The following is an 18,837-nucleotide window of genomic DNA, read 5'->3' as shown; positions in this document are numbered from 1 at the left end:
GAGTTATTTATCCCATGAAAATATGATTGAGCTGAAGAATGAACGCTGTATCATATATTAATATCATGCGAAACAGCTCTATATCTCAGACGGACTGCAGCGTTCATCTACACTTAAAAGATTGTATTTGTGTATTTTATATACACTAATTTCATATAAAGTATTTGTCAATAATTCAAGCTGTTAGAGAACATCTATAATAAATATGACTGTTTTCAAGGGTTTTCCAGGACTTACATTTCAAAAAGTCGAACTCAAGCACCAATGAATAATCTCAAATAAATAATACATCTAACATTACAATACTTTAATGAGTAGAAAAAAAGGAATAATGTAACTTAAAAACTAAAAATTTTCCAAATATTATTATACATTTATTTTTTCACAGTATAAATTGTGTCTTTATGATTAGACAGACTCTGATGAAGTAGAAGAAGAGTTCCCGTTCTCAGAGCTGGAGTTCCGGAGACACACGGATCGTCTGCCGGCACTGAGGAGCGTTCAGCGTGAGGAAGAACACGGATTAAAGCACAGCGGAGACCGGGCGGATCCATCAGGAAAAATGACACTGACAATCGATGAATAAAAAGATGTTTTACTGTTTCTTAAAACACAGAAATACCCACACTGAAGGGCAGAAACACTGAAGGGCAGAAACACAAGACGACAATATAAACATTTATTGAATTACATCAGGCGACACACACACACACACACACACACACACACACACACACACACACAGAATAAAGAGACAGACGGGCGTGAAGGAAGAGTTGATGATGTCGAATCTCAGGACTCACGTGGATCTGCGAACACAAGAGAACATCACATCAGTCTCTCTCACTCTCACACACACACACACACACACACACACACACACACACACACACACACACACACACACACACACACACACACACACACACACACACACACACACACACACACACACACACACACACACACACACACACACACACACAGATCACGAGTGTAAACATCACATCAGTCGCTCTCACACACACGGTACGGTTACTAAACACACCCCTAAACACAGCCAGAGTGTTAACCGTACAGAGGTCAGACTCACTTGGGCTTGGTCTCGGCGTCGGTGACCTGGCGTATGAACACGGCGTCGGCGGGGTGCGACACGTCTCCCTGCTCCTGCATGTACGAGGACGCGATGGCTAGCAGAGAGCCGTCCACGCTGAATGCCAGAGACGCGATGCTAGTCGGGTAGCGGTGGAACTGACACAAGCGCTTCTTGTTGAACGGGTCCCAGATGTTCACGAAGCCGTCGGAACCGCCTGGAAACACACACACACATTTAGTGAGTGTGTGTGTGGTCAGTACCGGTAGCAAACGTGTTGTGCACGCTGTGGAAGAAGATGGAGTGTGTGTGTGGGTGTGTGTTTGTGCGTGCGTGTGTGAGTGTGTGTGTGTGTAGTCAGTACTGGTAGCAAACGTGTTGTGCACGCTGTGGAAAGAGATGGAGTGTGTGTGAGTGTGAATGTGTGTGTGTGTGTGTGTGTAGTCAGTACCGGTAGCAAACGTGTTGTGCACGCTGTGGAAGGAGATGGAGTGTGTGTGAGTGTGTGTGTGTGTGTAGTCAGTACCGGTAGCAAACGTGTTGTGCACGCTGTGGAAGGAGATGGAGTGTGTGTGTGAGTGTGTGTGTGTGTGTGTGTAGTCAGTACCGGTAGCAAACGTGTTGTGCACGCTGTGGAAGGAGATGGAGTGTGAGTGTGTGTGTGTGTGTGTGTGTGTGTGTGTGTGTGTGGTCAGTACCGGTAGCAAACGTGTTGTGCACGCTGTGGAAGGAGATGGCGTTGACCGGGAACACCTGCTCGATGCCGTTCTCCTTTAGTCTGTGGCACTTGAAGGCGTATTTCTTCTTCTGCACCTCCAGACTGGGATCAAGATACTCCACGGCCACTCGGCCCTCGATAGAGCTCAGCACGTACCCCTAAACACAGCCAGAGCGTTAACTGTACCCCTAAACACAGCCAGAGCGTTAACCGTACCCCTAAACACAGCCAGAGCGTTAACCGTACCCCTAAACACAGCCAGAGCGTTAACCGCACCCCTAAACACAGCCAGAGCGTTAACCGTACCCCTAAACACAGCCAGAGTGTTAACTGTACCCCTAAACACAGCCAGAGTGTTAACCGTACCCCTAAACACAGCCAGAGTGTTAACTGTACCCCTAAACACAGCCAGAGCGCTAACCGTACCCCTAAACACGGCGAGAGCGCTAACCGTACCCCTAAACACAGCCAGAGCGTTAACCGCACCGCTAAACACAGCCAGAGCGTTAACCGCACCCCTAAACACAGCCAGAGTGTTAACTGTACCCCTAAACACAGCCAGAGTGTTAACTGTACCCCTAAACACAGCCAGAGTGTTAACCGTACCCCTAAACACAGCCAGAGTGTTAACCGTACCCCTAAACACAGCCAGAGTGTTAATTGTACCCCTAAACACAGCCAGAGTGTTAACTGTACCCCTAAACACAGCCAGAGTGTTAACCGTACCCCTAAACACAGCCAGAGTGTTAACTGTACCCCTAAACACAGCCAGAGTGTTAACCGTACCCCTAAACACAGCCAGAGCGTTAACCGCACCCCTAAACACAGCCAGAGCGTTAACCGTACCCCTAAACACAGCCAGAGTGTTAACTGTACCCCTAAACACAGCCAGAGTGTTAACCGTACCCCTAAACACAGCCAGAGCGTTAACCGTACCCTTAAACACAGCCAGAGCGTTAACCGTACCCCTAAACACAGCCAGAGCGCTAACCGCACCCCTAAACACGGCGAGAGCGCTAACCGCACCCCTAAACACGGCGAGAGCGCTAACCGTACCCCTAAACACGGCGAGAGCACTAACCGTACCCCTAAACACGGCGAGAGCACTAACCGTACCCCTAAACACAGCCAGAGCGTTAACCGCACCCCTAAACACAGCCAGAGTGTTAACTGTACCCCTAAACACAGCCAGAGCGCTAACCGTACCCCTAAACACAGCCAGAGCGTTAACCGCACCTCTAAACACAGCCAGAGTGTTAACTGTACCCCTAAACACAGCCAGAGCGCTAACCGCACCCCTAAACACGGCGAGAGCGCTAACCGTACCCCTAAACACGGCGAGAGCGCTAACCGTACCCCTAAACACGGCGAGAGCGCTAACCGTACCCCTAAACACGGCGAGAGCGCTAACCGTACCCCTAAACACGGCGAGAGCGCTAACCGTACCCCTAAACACAGCCAGAGCGTTAACTGTACCCCTAAACACAGCCAGAGCGTTAACTGTACCCCTAAACACAGCCAGAGCGTTAACTGTACCCCTAAACACAGCCAGAGCGTTAAATGTACCCCTAAACACAGCCAGAGCGTTAACCGTACCCCTAAACACAGCCAGAGCGTTAACCGTACCCCTAAACACAGCCAGAGCGTTAACCGTACCCCTAAACACAGCCAGAGCGTTAACCGTACCCCTAAACACAGCCAGAGCGTTAACTGTACTCCTAAACACAGCCAGAGCGTTAACTGTACCCCTTAACACGGCGAGAGCACTAACCGTACCCCTAAACACAGCCAGAGTGTTAACCGTACCCCTAAACACAGCCAGAGCATTAACCGCACCCCTAAACACAGCCAGAGTGTTAACTGTACCCCTAAACACAGCCAGAGCGTTAACTGTACCCCTTAACACGGCGAGAGCACTAACCGTACCCCTAAACACAGCCAGAGTGTTAACCGTACCCCTAAACACAGCCAGAGCGTTAACCGTACCCCTAAACACAGGCAGAGTGTTAACCGTACCCCTAAACACAGCCAGAGCATTAACCGCACCCCTAAACGCGGCGAGAGCGCTAACCGTACCCCTAAACGCGGCGAGAGCGCTAACCGCACCCCTAAACGCGGCGAGAGCGCTAACCGCACCCCTAAACGCGGCGAGAGCGCTAACCGTACCCCTAAACACGGCGAGAGCGCTAACCGCACCCCTAAACGCGGCGAGAGCGCAGCGCTAACCGTACCCCTAAACACGGCGAGAGCGCTAACCGTACCCCTAAACACGGCGAGAGCGCTAACCGTACCCCTAAACACGGCGAGAACGCTAACCGTACCCCTAAACACGGCGAGAGCGTTAACCGTACCCCTAAACACGGCGAGAGCGCTAACCGTACCCCTAAACACGGCGAGAACGCTAACCGCTGCCTTGATGAGATTTCTCACTACACTGAAAAATAACTCAGTAATTGCTTATTATTATTATTAATTATTTCACAAAAAATTACAAAGAAACAGCATGTAACATTGAATTAAATGTGGAAAAAAATGTATTCCAATAACCATTGTTAAATTTACAACTTTCAAAAATCTTTTTTTTGACAGTGTATTTCCGTGCATTAAGAGTCATTTTTAATTGACAGTTAAATACATATATTTACATATTTATTCATTCTTATACATGGTATGGACTTTTTAAGGATTATAATTAATATGTATTCTGTGCACATTGTGTTATTTATTTAATGTATGATGCTTTTATATATATATGGTTTACGTGACTTACCCCTAGGGGACAAATAAAGTGTGTTGAACTGAAGTATAAAATCTGATGAGAATTGAATCAAACTGTTTGAGGTGACACATGTAGACTCGGCTGATGATAGCTGGATATAAGCGTATGGTTCTGGTTCTTCACCTGTTTGTTGGGGAAGGCTCGTATGCAGCGCGTCTGGTACTTCAGGCTGGACTCGCGTCTCTGCTGCACGTATCCCATGTTCCTCAGATCCCACACGAGCACACGCCTCCCCGCAGTGCCCACGATCAGCCGGTCCCCCGCCACCGAGAGCGTGTAGACCTGAGGACACACACACACACACACACACACACACACACACACACACACACACACACACACACACACACACACACACACACACGTGTCAGACGCTAGCACTCACACGCAAACACACACACACACACACACACACACACACACACACACACACACACACACACACACACACACACACACACACACACACACACACACACACACACACACACACACACACACACACACACACACACACACACACACACACACACACACACACGTGCACGCGCGCGCACACACGCACACGCACACACACACACGCACACACACACACGTGCACGCGCACACACGCACACACACACGCACGCGCACACACACTACCTTCTCCGGCTGCGTGAAGGTGCCGGCGTTGCAGGGTGTTCGGGGGTCCCAGAGTCGCACGGACATATCCCAGCTCCCCGTGACCATGACGTTCACCTCGGGACAGTATTCCACACAGCGGATCGGAGCGTCGTGAGTCCCCACGATCGTGTCTGCGGAGCGTCACACAAGGCATCAGGATCTGCTCTTTACTTCTGTATGCGCTCCTGAGTGTGTGCCGTGTCATGTGTTCATTAGCGTGTTCATGTGTCATGAGCGTGTCATGTTCATGTGTCATGTGTTCATGTGTCATGAGCGTCATGTGTCATGAGCGTGTCGTGTTCATGTGTCATGTGTTCATGTGTGTCGTGTCATGTGCGTGTCACGTGTTCGGGAGCGTGTGTCATGTGTTCATGTGTCATGTGTTCATGTGTCATGTGTTCATGTGTCATGAGCGTGTCATGTGTTCATGTGTGTCGTGTGTTATGAGTGTCATGATGTGTCATGAGCGTGTCACGTGTTCGGGAGTGTGTGTCATGTGTTCATGTGTCATGTATTCATGTATCATGAGTGTGTCATGTGTTCATGTGTGTCGTGTTATGAGTGTGTCACATGTTCGGGAGCGTGTGTCATGTGTTCGGGAGCGTGTGTCATGTGTTCATGTGTCATGTGTTCATGTATCATGAGCGTGTCATGTGTTCATGTGTGTAGGTGTTATGAGTGTCATGATGTGTCATGAGCGTGTCACGTGTTCGGGAGCGTGTGTCATGTGTTCATGTGTCATGTATTCATGTATCATGAGTGTGTCATGTGTTCATGTGTGTCGTGTTTTGAGTGTGTCACGTGTTCGGGAGCGTGTGTCATGTGTTCGGGAGCGTGTGTCATGTGTTCATGTGTCATGTGTTCATGTATCATGAGCGTGTCATGTGTTCATGTGTGTAGGTGTTATGAGTGTCATGATGTGTCATGAGCGTGTCATGTGTTCGGGAGCGTGTGTCGTGTTCATGTGTCATGTGTTCATGTATCATGAGCGTGTCATGTGTTCATGTGTGTCATGTGTAATGAGTGTGTCACGTGTTCGGGAGCGTGTGTCATGTGTTCATGTGTCATGTGTTCATGTATCATGAGCGTGTCATGTGTTATAAGTGTGTCACGTGTTCGGGAGCGTGTGTCATGTGTTCATGTATGTCATGTGTTCATGTGTCGTGTTCATGTGTTTATGTGTCATGTGTGTCATGTGTCATGAGCGTGTCGTGTTCATTAGCGTGTTCATGTGTCATAAGCGTGTCATGTTCATGTGTCATGTGTTCATGTGTCATGAGCGTCATGTGTCATAAGCGTGTCGTGTTCATGTGTCATGTGTTCATGTGTGTCATGTGTCATAAGCGTGTTGTGTTCATGTGTAATATGTTCATGTGTCATGAGCGTGTCACGTGTTCGGGAGCGTGTGTCATGTGTTCATGTGTCATGTATCATGAGCGTGTCATGTGTTCATGTGTGTCATGTGTTATGAGTGTGTCACGTGTTCGGGAGCGTGTGTCATGTGTTCGGGAGTGTGTCATGTGTTCATGTATCATGAGCGTGTCATGTGTTCATGTGTGTCATGTGTTATGAGTGTGTCACGTGTTTGGGAGCGTGTGTCATGTGTTCATGTGTCATGTGTTCATGTATCATGAGCGTGTCATGTGTTCATGTGTGTCATGTGTTATAAGTGTGTCACGTGTTCGGGAGCGTGTGTCGTGTTCATGTGTGTCATGTGTTCATGTGTCATGTGTTCATGTGTGTCATGTGTCATGAGCGTGTCATGTGTTCGGGAGCGTGTGTCATGTGTTCATGTGCCATGTGTTCATGTGTGTCGTGTTATGAGTGTGTCATGTGTTCATGTGTCATGTGTTCATGTGTCATGTGTTCGTGTGTGTCATGTGTCATGAGCGTGTCATGTGTTCGGGAGCGTGTGTCATGTGTTCATGTGCCATGTGTTCATGTGTGTCATGTGTTATGAGTGTGTCATGTGTTCATGTGTCATGTGTTCATGTGTCATGTGTTCATGTGTCATGAGTTCATGTGTGTCATGTGTCATGAGCGTCATGTGTCATGAGCGTGTCACGTGTTCGGGAGCGTGTGTCATGTGTTCATGTGTTCATGTATCATGAGCGTGTCACGTGTTCGGGAGCGTGTGTCATGTGTTCATGTGTCATGAGCGTGTCACGTGTTCGGGAGCGTGTGTCATGTGTTCATGTGTGTCATGTGTTATGAGTGTCATGTGTCATGAGCGTGTCACGTGTTCGGGAGCGTGTGTTATGTGTCATGTGTTCATGTGTCATGTGTCATGAGCGTGTCACGTGTTCGGGAGTGTGTGTCATGTGTTCATGTGTCATGTATTCATGTATCATGAGTGTGTCATGTGTTCATGTGTGTCGTGTTATGAGTGTGTCACGTGTTCGGGAGCGTGTGTCATGTGTTCGGGAGCGTGTGTCATGTGTTCCTGTGTCATGTGTTCATGTATCATGAGCGTGTCATGTGTTCATGTGTGTAGGTGTTATGAGTGTCATGATGTGTCATGAGCGTGTCACGTGTTCGGGAGCGTGTGTCATGTGTTCATGTGTCATGTGTTCATGTATCATGAGCGTGTCATGTGTTCATGTGTGTCATGTGTTATGAGTGTGTCACGTGTTCGGGAGCGTGTGTCATGTGTTCATGTGTCATGTGTTCATGTATCATGAGCGTGTCATGTGTTATAAGTGTGTCACGTGTTCGGGAGCATGTGTCATGTGTTCATGTATGTCATGTGTTCATGTGTCGTGTTCATGTGTTCATGTGTCATGTGTGTCATGAGCGTGTCGTGTTCATTAGCGTGTTCATGTGTCATAAGCGTGTCATGTTCATGTGTCATGTGTTCATGTGTCATGAGCGTCATGTGTCATAAGCGTGTCGTGTTCATGTGTCATGTGTTCATGTGTGTCATGTGCGTCATGTGTCATAAGCGTGTTGTGTTCATGTGTAATATGTTCATGTGTCATGAGCGTGTCACGTGTTTGGGAGCGTGTGTCATGTATCATGAGCGTGTCATGTGTTCATGTGTGTCATGTGTTATGAGTGTGTCACGTGTTTGGGAGCGTGTGTCATGTGTTCATGTGTTCATGTATCATGAGCGTGTCATGTGTTCATGTGTGTCATGTGTTATAAGTGTGTCACGTGTTCGGGAGCGTGTGTCGTGTTCATGTGTGTCATGTGTTCATGTGTCGTGTTCATGTGTCATGTGTTCATGTGTGTCATGTGTAATGAGCGTGTCATGTGTTCGGGAGCGTGTGTCATGTGTTCATGTGCCATGTGTTCATGTGTGTCATGTGTTATGAGTGTGTCATGTGTTCATGTGTCATGTGTTCATGTGTCATGAGCGTCATGTGTCATGAGCGTGTCACGTGTTCGGGAGCGTGTGTCATGTGTTCATGTATCATGAGCGTGTCACGTGTTCGGGAGCATGTGTCATGTGTTCATGTGTCATGAGCGTGTCACGTGTTCGGGAGCGTGTGTCATGTGTTCATGTGTGTCATGTGTTATGAGTGTCATGTGTCATGAGCGTGTCACGTGTTCGGGAGCGTGTGTTATGTGTCATGTGTTCATGTGTCATGAGCGTGTCACGTGTTCGGTAGCGTGTGTTATGTGTCATGTGTTCATGTGTCATGAGCGTCATGTGTCATGAGCCATGTGTTCATGTGTCATGAGCGTGTCACGTGTTCGGGAGCGTGTGTCATGTGTTCATGTGTCATGAGCGTGTCACGTGTTCGGGAGCGTGTGTCATGTGTTCATGTGTCATGAGCGTGTCACGTGTTCGGGAGCGTGTGTCATGTGTTCGGGAGCATGTGTCATGTGTGTCATGTGTTATGAGTGTCATGTGTCATGAGCGTGTCACGTGTTCGGGAGCGTGTGTCATGTGTTCATGTGTCATGTGTTCATGTATCATGAGCGTGTCACGTGTTCGGGAGCGTGTGTCATGTGTTCATGTGTCATGAGCGTGTCACGTGTTCGGGAGCATGTGTCATGTGTTCCGGAGCATGTGTCATGTGTTCATGTATCATGAGCGTGTCACGTGTTCGGGAGCGTGTGTCATGTGTTCATGTGTGTCGTGTGTTATGAGTGTCATGATGTGTCATGAGCGTGTCACGTGTTCGGGAGTGTGTGTCATGTGTTCATGTGTCATGTATTCATGTATCATGAGTGTGTCACGTGTTCGGGAGCGTGTGTCATGTGTTCGGGAGCGTGTGTCATGTGTTCATGTGTCATGTGTTCATGTATCATGAGCGTGTCATGTGTTCATGTGTGTAGGTGTTATGAGTGTCATGATGTGTCATGAGCGTGTCACGTGTTCGGGAGCGTGTGTCATGTGTTCATGTGTCATGTATTCATGTATCATGAGTGTGTCATGTGTTCATGTGTGTCGTGTTATGAGTGTGTCATGTGTTCGGGAGCGTGTGTCATGTGTTCGGGAGCGTGTGTCATGTGTTCATGTGTCATGTGTTCATGTATCATGAGCGTGTCATGTGTTCATGTGTGTAGGTGTTATGAGTGTCATGATGTGTCATGAGCGTGTCATGTGTTCGGGAGCGTGTGTCATGTGTTCATGTGTCATGTGTTCATGTATCATGAGCGTGTCATGTGTTCATGTGTGTCATGTGTAATGAGTGTGTCACGTGTTCGGGAGCGTGTGTCATGTGTTCATGTATCATGAGCGTGTCATGTGTTATAAGTGTGTCACGTGTTCGGGAGCGTGTGTCATGTGTTCATGTATGTCATGTGTTCATGTGTCGTGTTCATGTGTTTATGTGTCATGTGTTCATGTGTGTCATGAGTAGGGATGGGTACCGAAACCCGGTATTAAACGGGCCCCGGTGCTGAATTTTGAAATACCGCTGGATCGATAAGCTCGGACGTTATCGGTTCTGCTGTCGGTACTGTAGAAATTGAGAAAGTGTATTAAGAAATTATTATCTTGCAAATTTAATCTCGCCAGCCACTTCTATATATAATAATATTGAACTATTTGACTGTGATGCATTGCTAAAGAGAGAGAGAGAGAGAGCGATCACATTCACGTGGAGCGACGGCGCGCACAACACAACAGCTTAATGAGTGATGATGAGGACAGAACTAAACATTCAAACGGTTAGGCTACACTTTAGATCTTTGATATTAAACTAATTTTATTTTAGATTTAGATTTTGGCTTCCAATGATTATAAAAAAGATATTTGAGGTATAACCATTAAAAACTAAAGCCGCATTCTCTCCAGCGCAGCTTCCTTCCCTTCACAGCGGTGCGCTGTCATTTCTCCCTAAAACCCAAACGTAACTTCAGAATCTGCACGATCGGTGATTGTTGTAAAATGTAGTCTATACTGTTGCTAAACTGCGGGACGCGTTTGATAATAAAAGGCTATTAAAAGTACAAAAATTGAGCAATAGACGCTGTTCCAAATGCGGCGCGCGCTCCGAAACACACTGCAACGAGACAAGCAACGTATATTTTGGGCTTCGTGTGCGCATCTAAACGATCAAATATACACAAAAATATTTCAAAATGGCCGTCTTGGAGATTCATTTAAACAGTTTATTCACTTAAATACAGTTTATGTCTTAAATGAGCGTAAATAGTTGGGAGAAAATATTGGCTTAATGATTAGATCTGCATTTGGTCTTAAAGAGGCAGCAGTCTAATAAGCCTGCTGACGATTGCTCCATTAATGTGAATCAAACAACAAAAGGCAAAGAGAAAATCAGTCGCAGCTCTTGAATGAATAATTTTGGCTTTTATAAGCTTTAACCTATCTATGATAAACTATGCAGTGTTATTTTACATCTGACTTTATTAGATGTCTTTTTAGCCCATATTACTCCTGAACAGTAATGTCAGTAGACATTACTGAAATTAAAGCACTGGGTATATAATTTGTATATTTGTTTTATTGTATACTTTTTTTTTGTTTGACCATGTGTTTGTAGTTTGTTTTTGGTGTCCTATGTCTTCTGTATATAAAGCACAAAAGCCTGCACCCTTCTGCATAACATGCATGTTTTATTTGTTTTGTTAAAGCATTGCTTTTTCTTTTGCTATAGATATTTATTTTACATTTCAAAATTTAAAGCAATATTAATTATGTTCTAAATTATTTTTTTCCTTTTTTTTAATATAATAAAAAGAACCGATAAGAATACCGTTAAAGTACCGGATCGATAAGGAGTATCGGTAAGAGTAGTAATACCGTTAAAACCTTAACGATACCCATCCCTAGTCATGAGCGTGTCGTGTTCATTAGCGTGTTCATGTGTCATAAGCGTGTCATGTTCATGTGTCATGTGTTCATGTGTGTCATGAGCGTGTCGTGTTCATTAGCGTGTTCATGTGTCATAAGCGTGTCGTGTTCATGTGTTCATGTGTGTCATGTGCGTCATGTGTCATAAGCGTGTTGTGTTCATGTGTAATATGTTCATGTGTCATGAGCGTGTCACGTGTTCGGGAGCGTGTGTCATGTGTTCATGTGTCATGTATCATGAGCGTGTCATGTGTTCATGTGTGTCATGTGTTATGAGTGTGTCACGTGTTCGGGAGCGTGTGTCATGTGTTCGGGAGTGTGTCATGTGTTCATGTATCATAAGCGTGTCATGTGTTCATGACAGTGACGCAGTGCTGAAGTGCCAACTAGTCTCTCCCTATGGAGGATCCCGCTACCACTATACAGATAAAGCGTTGACGGGAAAATTCGTCTTGCGGTCCTACCCCAAAGCAACAAATAAAATAAAATTCCTTATCAAAATTTATAAGGAAAGACAAGTATTTTGTTTAGGCTTGGCTTGTAGGGAATTCCAAACCTGCGTATATTCTAACGCACATAACTATAGAACCCATTCTAAATGCGCATGTGACCGCCATCAGCGTTTCTCACAGGTTCGCGTTTAAAGTCTGTGTAGAGAGAATGGTGTCGTCTTAGCGGCCCCTAATTTAATAACAAATGATCATTGCGACGGAACCAAATCAATTAAAACTAACTTTAGATGGAAATAACTTAACTCTGCTGTAAAGCCGAAACAATCTCTGTTACCTTAAATTATACGCTTATCTCTGTAAAGCTGCTTTGAGACAATCTACATTGTTAAAAGCGCTATATAAATGAAGATGACTTGACTTGACTTGACTTGTTCATGTGTGTCATGTGTTATGAGTGTGTCACGTGTTTGGGAGCGTGTGTCATGTGTTCATGTGTCATGTGTTCATGTATCATGAGCGTGTCATGTGTTCATGTGTGTCATGTGTTATAAGTGTGTCACGTGTTCGGGAGCGTGTGTCGTGTTCATGTGTGTCATGTGTTCATGTGTCATGTGTTCATGTGTGTCATGTGTCATGTGTTCGGGAGCGTGTGTCATGTGTCATGTGTTCATGTGAGCGTGTCATGTGTTCGGGACCGTGTGTCATGTGTTCATGTGCCATGTGTTCATGTGTGTCATGTGTTATGAGTATGTCATGTGTTCATGTGTCATGTGTTCATGTGTCATGTGTTCATGTGTCATGTGTTCATGTGTCATGTGTGTCATGAGCGTGTCATGTGTTCGGGAGCGTGTGTCATGTGTTCATGTGCCATGTGTTCATGTGTGTCATGTGTTATGAGTGTGTCATGTGTTCATGTGTCATGTGTTCATGTGTCATGTGTCCATGTGTTCATGTGTCATGTGTTCATGTGTCATGTGTTCATGTGTCATGTGTTCATGTGTGTCATGTGTCATGAGCGTCATGTGTCATGAGCGTGTCACGTGTTCGGGAGCGTGTGTCATGTGTTCATGTATCATGAGCGTGTCACGTGTTCATGTATCATGAGCGTGTCACGTGTTCGGGAGCGTGTGTCATGTGTTCATGTGTCATGAGCGTGTCACGTGTTCGGGAGCGTGTGTCATGTGTTCATGTGTGTCATGTGTTATGAGTGTCATGTGTCATGAGCGTGTCACGTGTTCGGGAGCGTGTGTTATGTGTCATGTGTTCATGTGTCATGTGTCATGAGCGTGTCACGTGTTCGGGAGTGTGTGTCATGTGTTCATGTGTCATGTATTCATGTATCATGAGTGTGTCATGTGTTCATGTGTGTCGTGTTATGAGTGTGTCACGTGTTCGGGAGCGTGTGTCATGTGTTCGGGAGCGTGTGTCATGTGTTCATGTGTCATGTGTTCATGTATCATGAGCGTGTCATGTGTTCATGTGTGTAGGTGTTATGAGTGTCATGATGTGTCATGAGCGTGTCACGTGTTCGAGAGCGTGTGTCATGTGTTCATGTGTCATGTGTTCATGTATCATGAGCGTGTCATGTGTTCATGTGTGTCATGTGTTATGAGTGTGTCACGTGTTCGGGAGCGTGTGTCATGTGTTATGTGTTCATGTATCATGAGCGTGTCATGTGTTATAAGTGTGTCACGTGTTCGGGAGCGTGTGTCATGTGTTCATGTATGTCATGTGTTCATGTGTCGTGTTCATGTGTTCATGTGTCATGTGTTCGTGTGTCATGAGCGTGTCGTGTTCATTAGCGTGTTCATGTGTCATAAGCGTGTCATGTTCATGTGTTCATGTGTCATGAGCGTCATGTGTCATAAGCGTGTCGTGTTCATGTGTCATGTGTTCATGTGTGTCATGTGCGTCATGTGTCATAAGCGTGTTGTGTTCATGTGTAATATGTTCATGTGTCATGAGCGTGTCACGTGTTCGGGAGCATGTGTCATGTGTTCATGTGTCATGTATCATGAGCGTGTCATGTGTTCATGTGTGTCATGTGTTATGAGTGTGTCAAGTGTTTGGGAGCGTGTGTCATGTGTTCATGTGTCATGTGTTCATGTATCATGAGCGTGTCATGTGTTCATGTGTGTCATGTGTTATAAGTGTGTCACGTGTTCGGGAGCGTGTGTCGTGTTCGGGAGCGTGTGTCGTGTTCATGTGTGTCATGTGTTGTGTTAATGTGTCATGTGTTCATGTGTGTCATGTGTCATGAGCGTGTCATGTGTTCGGGAGCGTGTGTCATGTGTTCATGTGCCATGTGTTCATGTGTCATGTGTTCATGTGTCATGTGTTCATGTGTGTCATGTGTCATGAGCGTCATGTGTCATGAGCGTGTCACGTGTTCGGGAGCGTGTGTCATGTGTTCATGTATCATGACCGTGTCACGTGTTCGGGAGCGTGTGTCATGTGTTCATGTGTCATGAGCGTGTCACGTGTTCGGGAGCGTGTGTCATGTGTTCATGTGTGTCATGTGTTATGAGTGTCATGTGTCATGAGCGTGTCACGTGTTCGGGAGCGTGTGTTATGTGTCATGTGTTCATGTGTCATGTGTCATGAGCGTGTCACGTGTTCGGGAGCGTGTGTTATGTGTCATGTGTTCATGTGTCATGAGCGTCATGTGTCATGAGCCATGTGTTCATGTGTCATGAGCGTCATGTGTCATGAGCCATGTGTTCATGTGTCATGAGCGTGTCACGTGTTCGGGAGCGTGTGTCATGTGTCATGTGTTCATGTGTCATGTGTTCATGTGTCATGAGCGTGTCACGTGTTCGGGAGCGTGTGTCATGTGTTCATGTGTCATGAGCGTGTCACGTGTTCGGGAGCGTGTGTCATGTGTTCATGTGTCATGAGCGTGTCACGTGTTCGGGAGCGTGTGTCATGTGTTCATGTATCATGAGCGTGTCACGTGTTCGGGAGCGTGTGTCATGTGTTCATGTGTCATGAGCGTGTCACGTGTTCGGGAGCGTGTGTCATGTGTTCATGTGTCATGAGCGTGTCACGTGTTCGGGAGCGAGTGTCATGTGTTCTAATCCCCCATCTATCCTGTTCTCAGTCATAAATACTCCAGATGAGGATTTTCAGCACAAGTGTTGAACTCACCCTGATCCGTGTTGAGATCGTGAGTCTTCAGCTGGTTGTCCAGCCCACCGCTCCACGCGTGTGTCGGATCCTGAAACAGCAGCAGACAGAGTTACAGCGCAGACAGAGAGTTACAGCGCAGACAGAGAGTTACAGCGCAGACAGAGAGTTACAGCGCAGACAGAGAGTTACAGCGCAGACAGAGTTACAGCGCAGACAGAGTAACAGCGCAGACAGAGTTACAGCGCAGACAGAGAGTTACAGCGCAGACAGAGAGTTACAGCGCAGACAGAGAGTTACAGCGCAGACAGAGAGTTACAGCGCAGACAGAGAGTTACAGCGCAGACAGAGAGTTACAGCGCAGACAGAGTTACAGCGCAGACAGAGTTACAGCGCAGACAGAGAGTTACAGCGCAGACAGAGTTACAGCGCAGACAGAGTTACAGCGCAGACAGAGTAACAGCGCAGACAGAGTTACAGCGCAGACAGAGAGTTACAGCGCAGACAGAGTTACAGCGCAGACAGAGAGTTACAGCGCAGACAGAGAGTTACAGCGCAGACAGAGTTACAGCGCAGACAGAGTTACAGCGCAGACAGAGTAACAGCGCAGACAGAGTTACAGCGCAGACAGAGTTACAGCGCAGACAGAGAGTTACAGCGCAGACAGAGTTACAGCGCAGACAGAGTTACAGCGCAGACAGAGAGTTACAGCGCAGACAGAGAGTTACAGCGCAGACAGAGAGTTACAGCGCAGACAGAGTTACAGCGCAGACAGAGTTACAGCGCAGACAGAGAGTTACAGCGCAGACAGAGTTACAGCGCAGACAGAGAGTTACAGCGCAGACAGAGTTACAGCGCAGACGAGGGCAAAGGTGATCCTCCAGCGTTTCACTCACGTAGAAAGCGCAGTCTAGCACGGGCGCCAGATGCTGGTACTTCATCCTCATGCTGTTGGCGCTGACGTCGTAGAGCCGGACCGAACAGTCCCAGGACGACACCAGCAGGAACTGAGGCGAGGCCGGGCTGAACTTCACAGCGGAGATGCTGTCGTCCGGGCCCTGGGTCAGCTTGAACTCGTTGGCTCCGGTCATCTGAACACATTCATTACTGGAGCATTAGTTACTGCACTGTATTAAAGTCCGCCTGTGGTGTAAATCCAGCTTTTAATGTAGTTTATGTGTCTATGTGGTGTGTTTAATCCGCTTTAAGACAAACCATGTGTAAATTCATAAGTCGACACCATTGCTGAGTATTTCCTCCTTAAAACTGCAGTGAACCAAAGACAGTCTCAAAAACACGCTTTGAAATCGCTGGTGTTTCTGACGTCACAAACTAAACTTTAAATATATTAATTATGGTGATCAAAGATTTGTTTTAAGGGATAAAATGACTGACACAGGGGGACTTTAAGACCCTCATCGCTAGTACAAGCACTCACACTCATCAGACTAAGAGTTAAAGTCATAAATGATTCCTCGGATACTCTGTGTGAGCTGTAACTTTACTAGTCATCGATTCACCACTTATAAAACTGCCCAAAACACCCCAGACAGTAGGAAGCCACCTAGCAACAGCTTAGCAACCACCCAGTTACACCCTAGCAACCACCCAGTAAACCTCCCAGCATTGTGAGCATCCTAGTTTCTGCTCCGATTCTCTTTACACAGGAATAAAACTCAATCTGAAACCGAAAGTAATAATAACTAAACTCAAGTAACTTAAGTTTAAATAACACTGGAATGTATTTCAACTCTAAAATCCGTCAGACTTCGACTGAATGTATTGAGGCACTGCGCAGCTGATAAATACTGTAACTGCAGAGTTTATTCAGAGCTCAAACTCGAGTAAATCTCTCTGAAACAGAGTCGATGTGTTTATTATCGGATATGTGTATTAAAATAAGCAGAAGGTTCGTTAAAACTCACCGCGAGGCTCTGATCTGCTGCTATTCTGCCGCTCATCGAAGCTCTACTGTGATTGGATGCGTTCACAACAGCGCTCGGCACTCATTGGTCCGTTTCAAAACTCCCTCTAATGTTCTATTGTGACGATTGGTTACAAGGAAGAGCTCCAGGCATGAACGGGAACACTGCAGAAACACGAGACAACGAAATCCCGCGAGATGTTGCGTATTTCCGTTTGTTGAATCGGAGCTGTATATCAATCATTGTAATTTAATTTCTCTTCATTTCTTTTCTTTCAGGATTTGATCAAGGCCAAATCGATATGTAATAAATTTAAAGTAGCTACAAAATGAGGAATGATATTATTTGAACGTTATATTCGAACGTTTGAATTATATAAGATGATTTTTCAATATTATAGAGAATTGTGATCAAATAAATCAAATAAATGCGTTGCTCTATTCCTTTCATTAAGAAAAAGTTCCTTTTCATGTTTTTAATGTAATTGGTTATTATAGGCTATTATCAGTCACTTTATATTTAACATCCTATTCTGTCAACATCATAACACACAAACATTGATTTTCTGAAGAATTAAAGCACATATTTATGACTTATGACTATTTATGACTGCAGACACAATTTAAACATGCAAAAGGTTTAGAGAAACAAATAAAGAAACATTCAAATAGGCCTATATCAGACTATTGAATCTCTGTAGGGTGATATCAGGTAAAATGGGCCATTTAAGGTTTAGGGGTCCCAGCCCCTCTGGAATTTAGAGCCAATGACTGCAAAGGATTTTAAACTGTTGTCATAACTGTGCTTGAGAAGTAACAGGTGATTTTATTGGTTTATGGTTGCTATGGTGGGCTGGGCAATAATTCAAATCAAGACTGCACCAGAAAGCTGCATGGTAAGTAGCCTGGCATACCAAATCTAACTAAACTATTATAAGGGTGATAAATCTATAAAAAAAAAAAAAAACATGCACATAAAAAAACTATGCATAATATCTGTCTTGATGGCATCAGTCAGAAATAATGTTGTTAGTTTGATATATGAACATATTTTTTGAAAAAGTGATGTTTTTCTTGGCGGCCCAATTTACCTTAACCCACTGAGGTAAAATGGGCCATCATCTCTGTCACTCACAAACACACATACACGTGTTTGAGTGTGTGTGTGTGTGTGTGTGTGTGTGTGTGTGTGTGTGTGTGTGTGTGTGTGTAACTAAATAACTATATTTAATTAAATAGTTATTATAATAGTCACATGTTTCCATTTATGTCCCCTAATTACATACATACATACATACATACACACACACACACACACACACACACACACACACACACACACACACACACACACACACACACACACACACACACACACACACACACACACACACATATATATATATACATACACACACACACACACACACACACACACACACACACACACACACACACACATATATATATATACATACACACACACACACACATGTATATACACACACACACACACACACACACACACATATTGATACATCATCATCCTCTGCTAAACTTATCTTTATATATTACAATTTAACAGCTAATGCACACTGTTTTCAAGAGTGGCATATTACTACATCTTCTTACCCTGCTTAATGCATCTAAGGTGTATATTTACATAGATATATTTTTCCAACCCAAGCCAACCCAAAAATGTATATTTTTAATTAAATATAGTTATATAGTTACACACACACACACACAACTGACAGCAGTTCACTGATCTATGCTGTTCCAAAACAGTTTAATTGCACATTTGAATAAGTGGG

The 18,837-nt window shown here is 45.4% G+C and overlaps 1 protein-coding gene across 3 annotated transcripts; it reads right to left on the bottom strand.

Annotated features, from left to right (window-relative positions):
- Nucleotides 1-564: 564 nt before the first annotated feature.
- Nucleotides 565-17,205, bottom strand: bub3 (BUB3 mitotic checkpoint protein). 3 transcript variants are annotated; one of them, XM_081393581.1, is made up of 8 exons: nt 17,025-17,205; nt 15,996-16,190; nt 15,121-15,190; nt 5,233-5,384; nt 4,714-4,872; nt 1,792-1,969; nt 1,094-1,310; nt 565-809 (listed from the first exon to the last, which is right to left on the bottom strand). In XM_081393581.1, exons 1-8 carry the CDS (start codon nt 17,058-17,060, stop codon nt 800-802), a joined length of 1,017 nt encoding a protein of 338 aa, XP_081249707.1. In that variant the 5' UTR covers nt 17,061-17,205; the 3' UTR covers nt 565-799. The 3 variants fall into 3 exon arrangements, 2 of the variants coding, with proteins under 2 accessions (XP_081249707.1, XP_081249708.1); XM_081393582.1 differs by lacking the exon at nt 565-809 and having other exon boundaries at nt 829-1,310; nt 17,025-17,137; XR_014032148.1 differs by lacking the exon at nt 565-809 and having other exon boundaries at nt 1,194-1,310; nt 1,545-1,969; nt 17,025-17,101.
- Nucleotides 17,206-18,837: the final 1,632 nt, after the last annotated feature.

Source organism: Scardinius erythrophthalmus (assembly GCF_964197995.2).
Source record: "Scardinius erythrophthalmus genome assembly, chromosome: 18".
Taxonomy (NCBI): Eukaryota; Metazoa; Chordata; class Actinopteri; order Cypriniformes; family Leuciscidae; genus Scardinius; species Scardinius erythrophthalmus.
The sequence above is the reverse complement of the archived record's forward strand: the minus strand, read 5'-3'. Positions and strand labels throughout refer to the sequence as shown.

Bases quoted from the DNA above. Each gene is read 5' to 3' on its own strand.
- bub3 (XM_081393581.1), bottom strand. From the start codon at position 17,060: ATGAGCGGCAGAATAGCAGCAGATCAGAGCCTCGCG. The intron at 5,385-15,120 runs GTGAGTTCAACA...GACGCTCCGCAG, and splicing joins CGATCTCAACACGGATCAGG to ACACGATCGTGGGGACTCAC. The intron at 4,873-5,232 runs GTAGTGTGTGTG...GTGTGTCCTCAG, and splicing joins CCTTCACGCAGCCGGAGAAG to GTCTACACGCTCTCGGTGGC.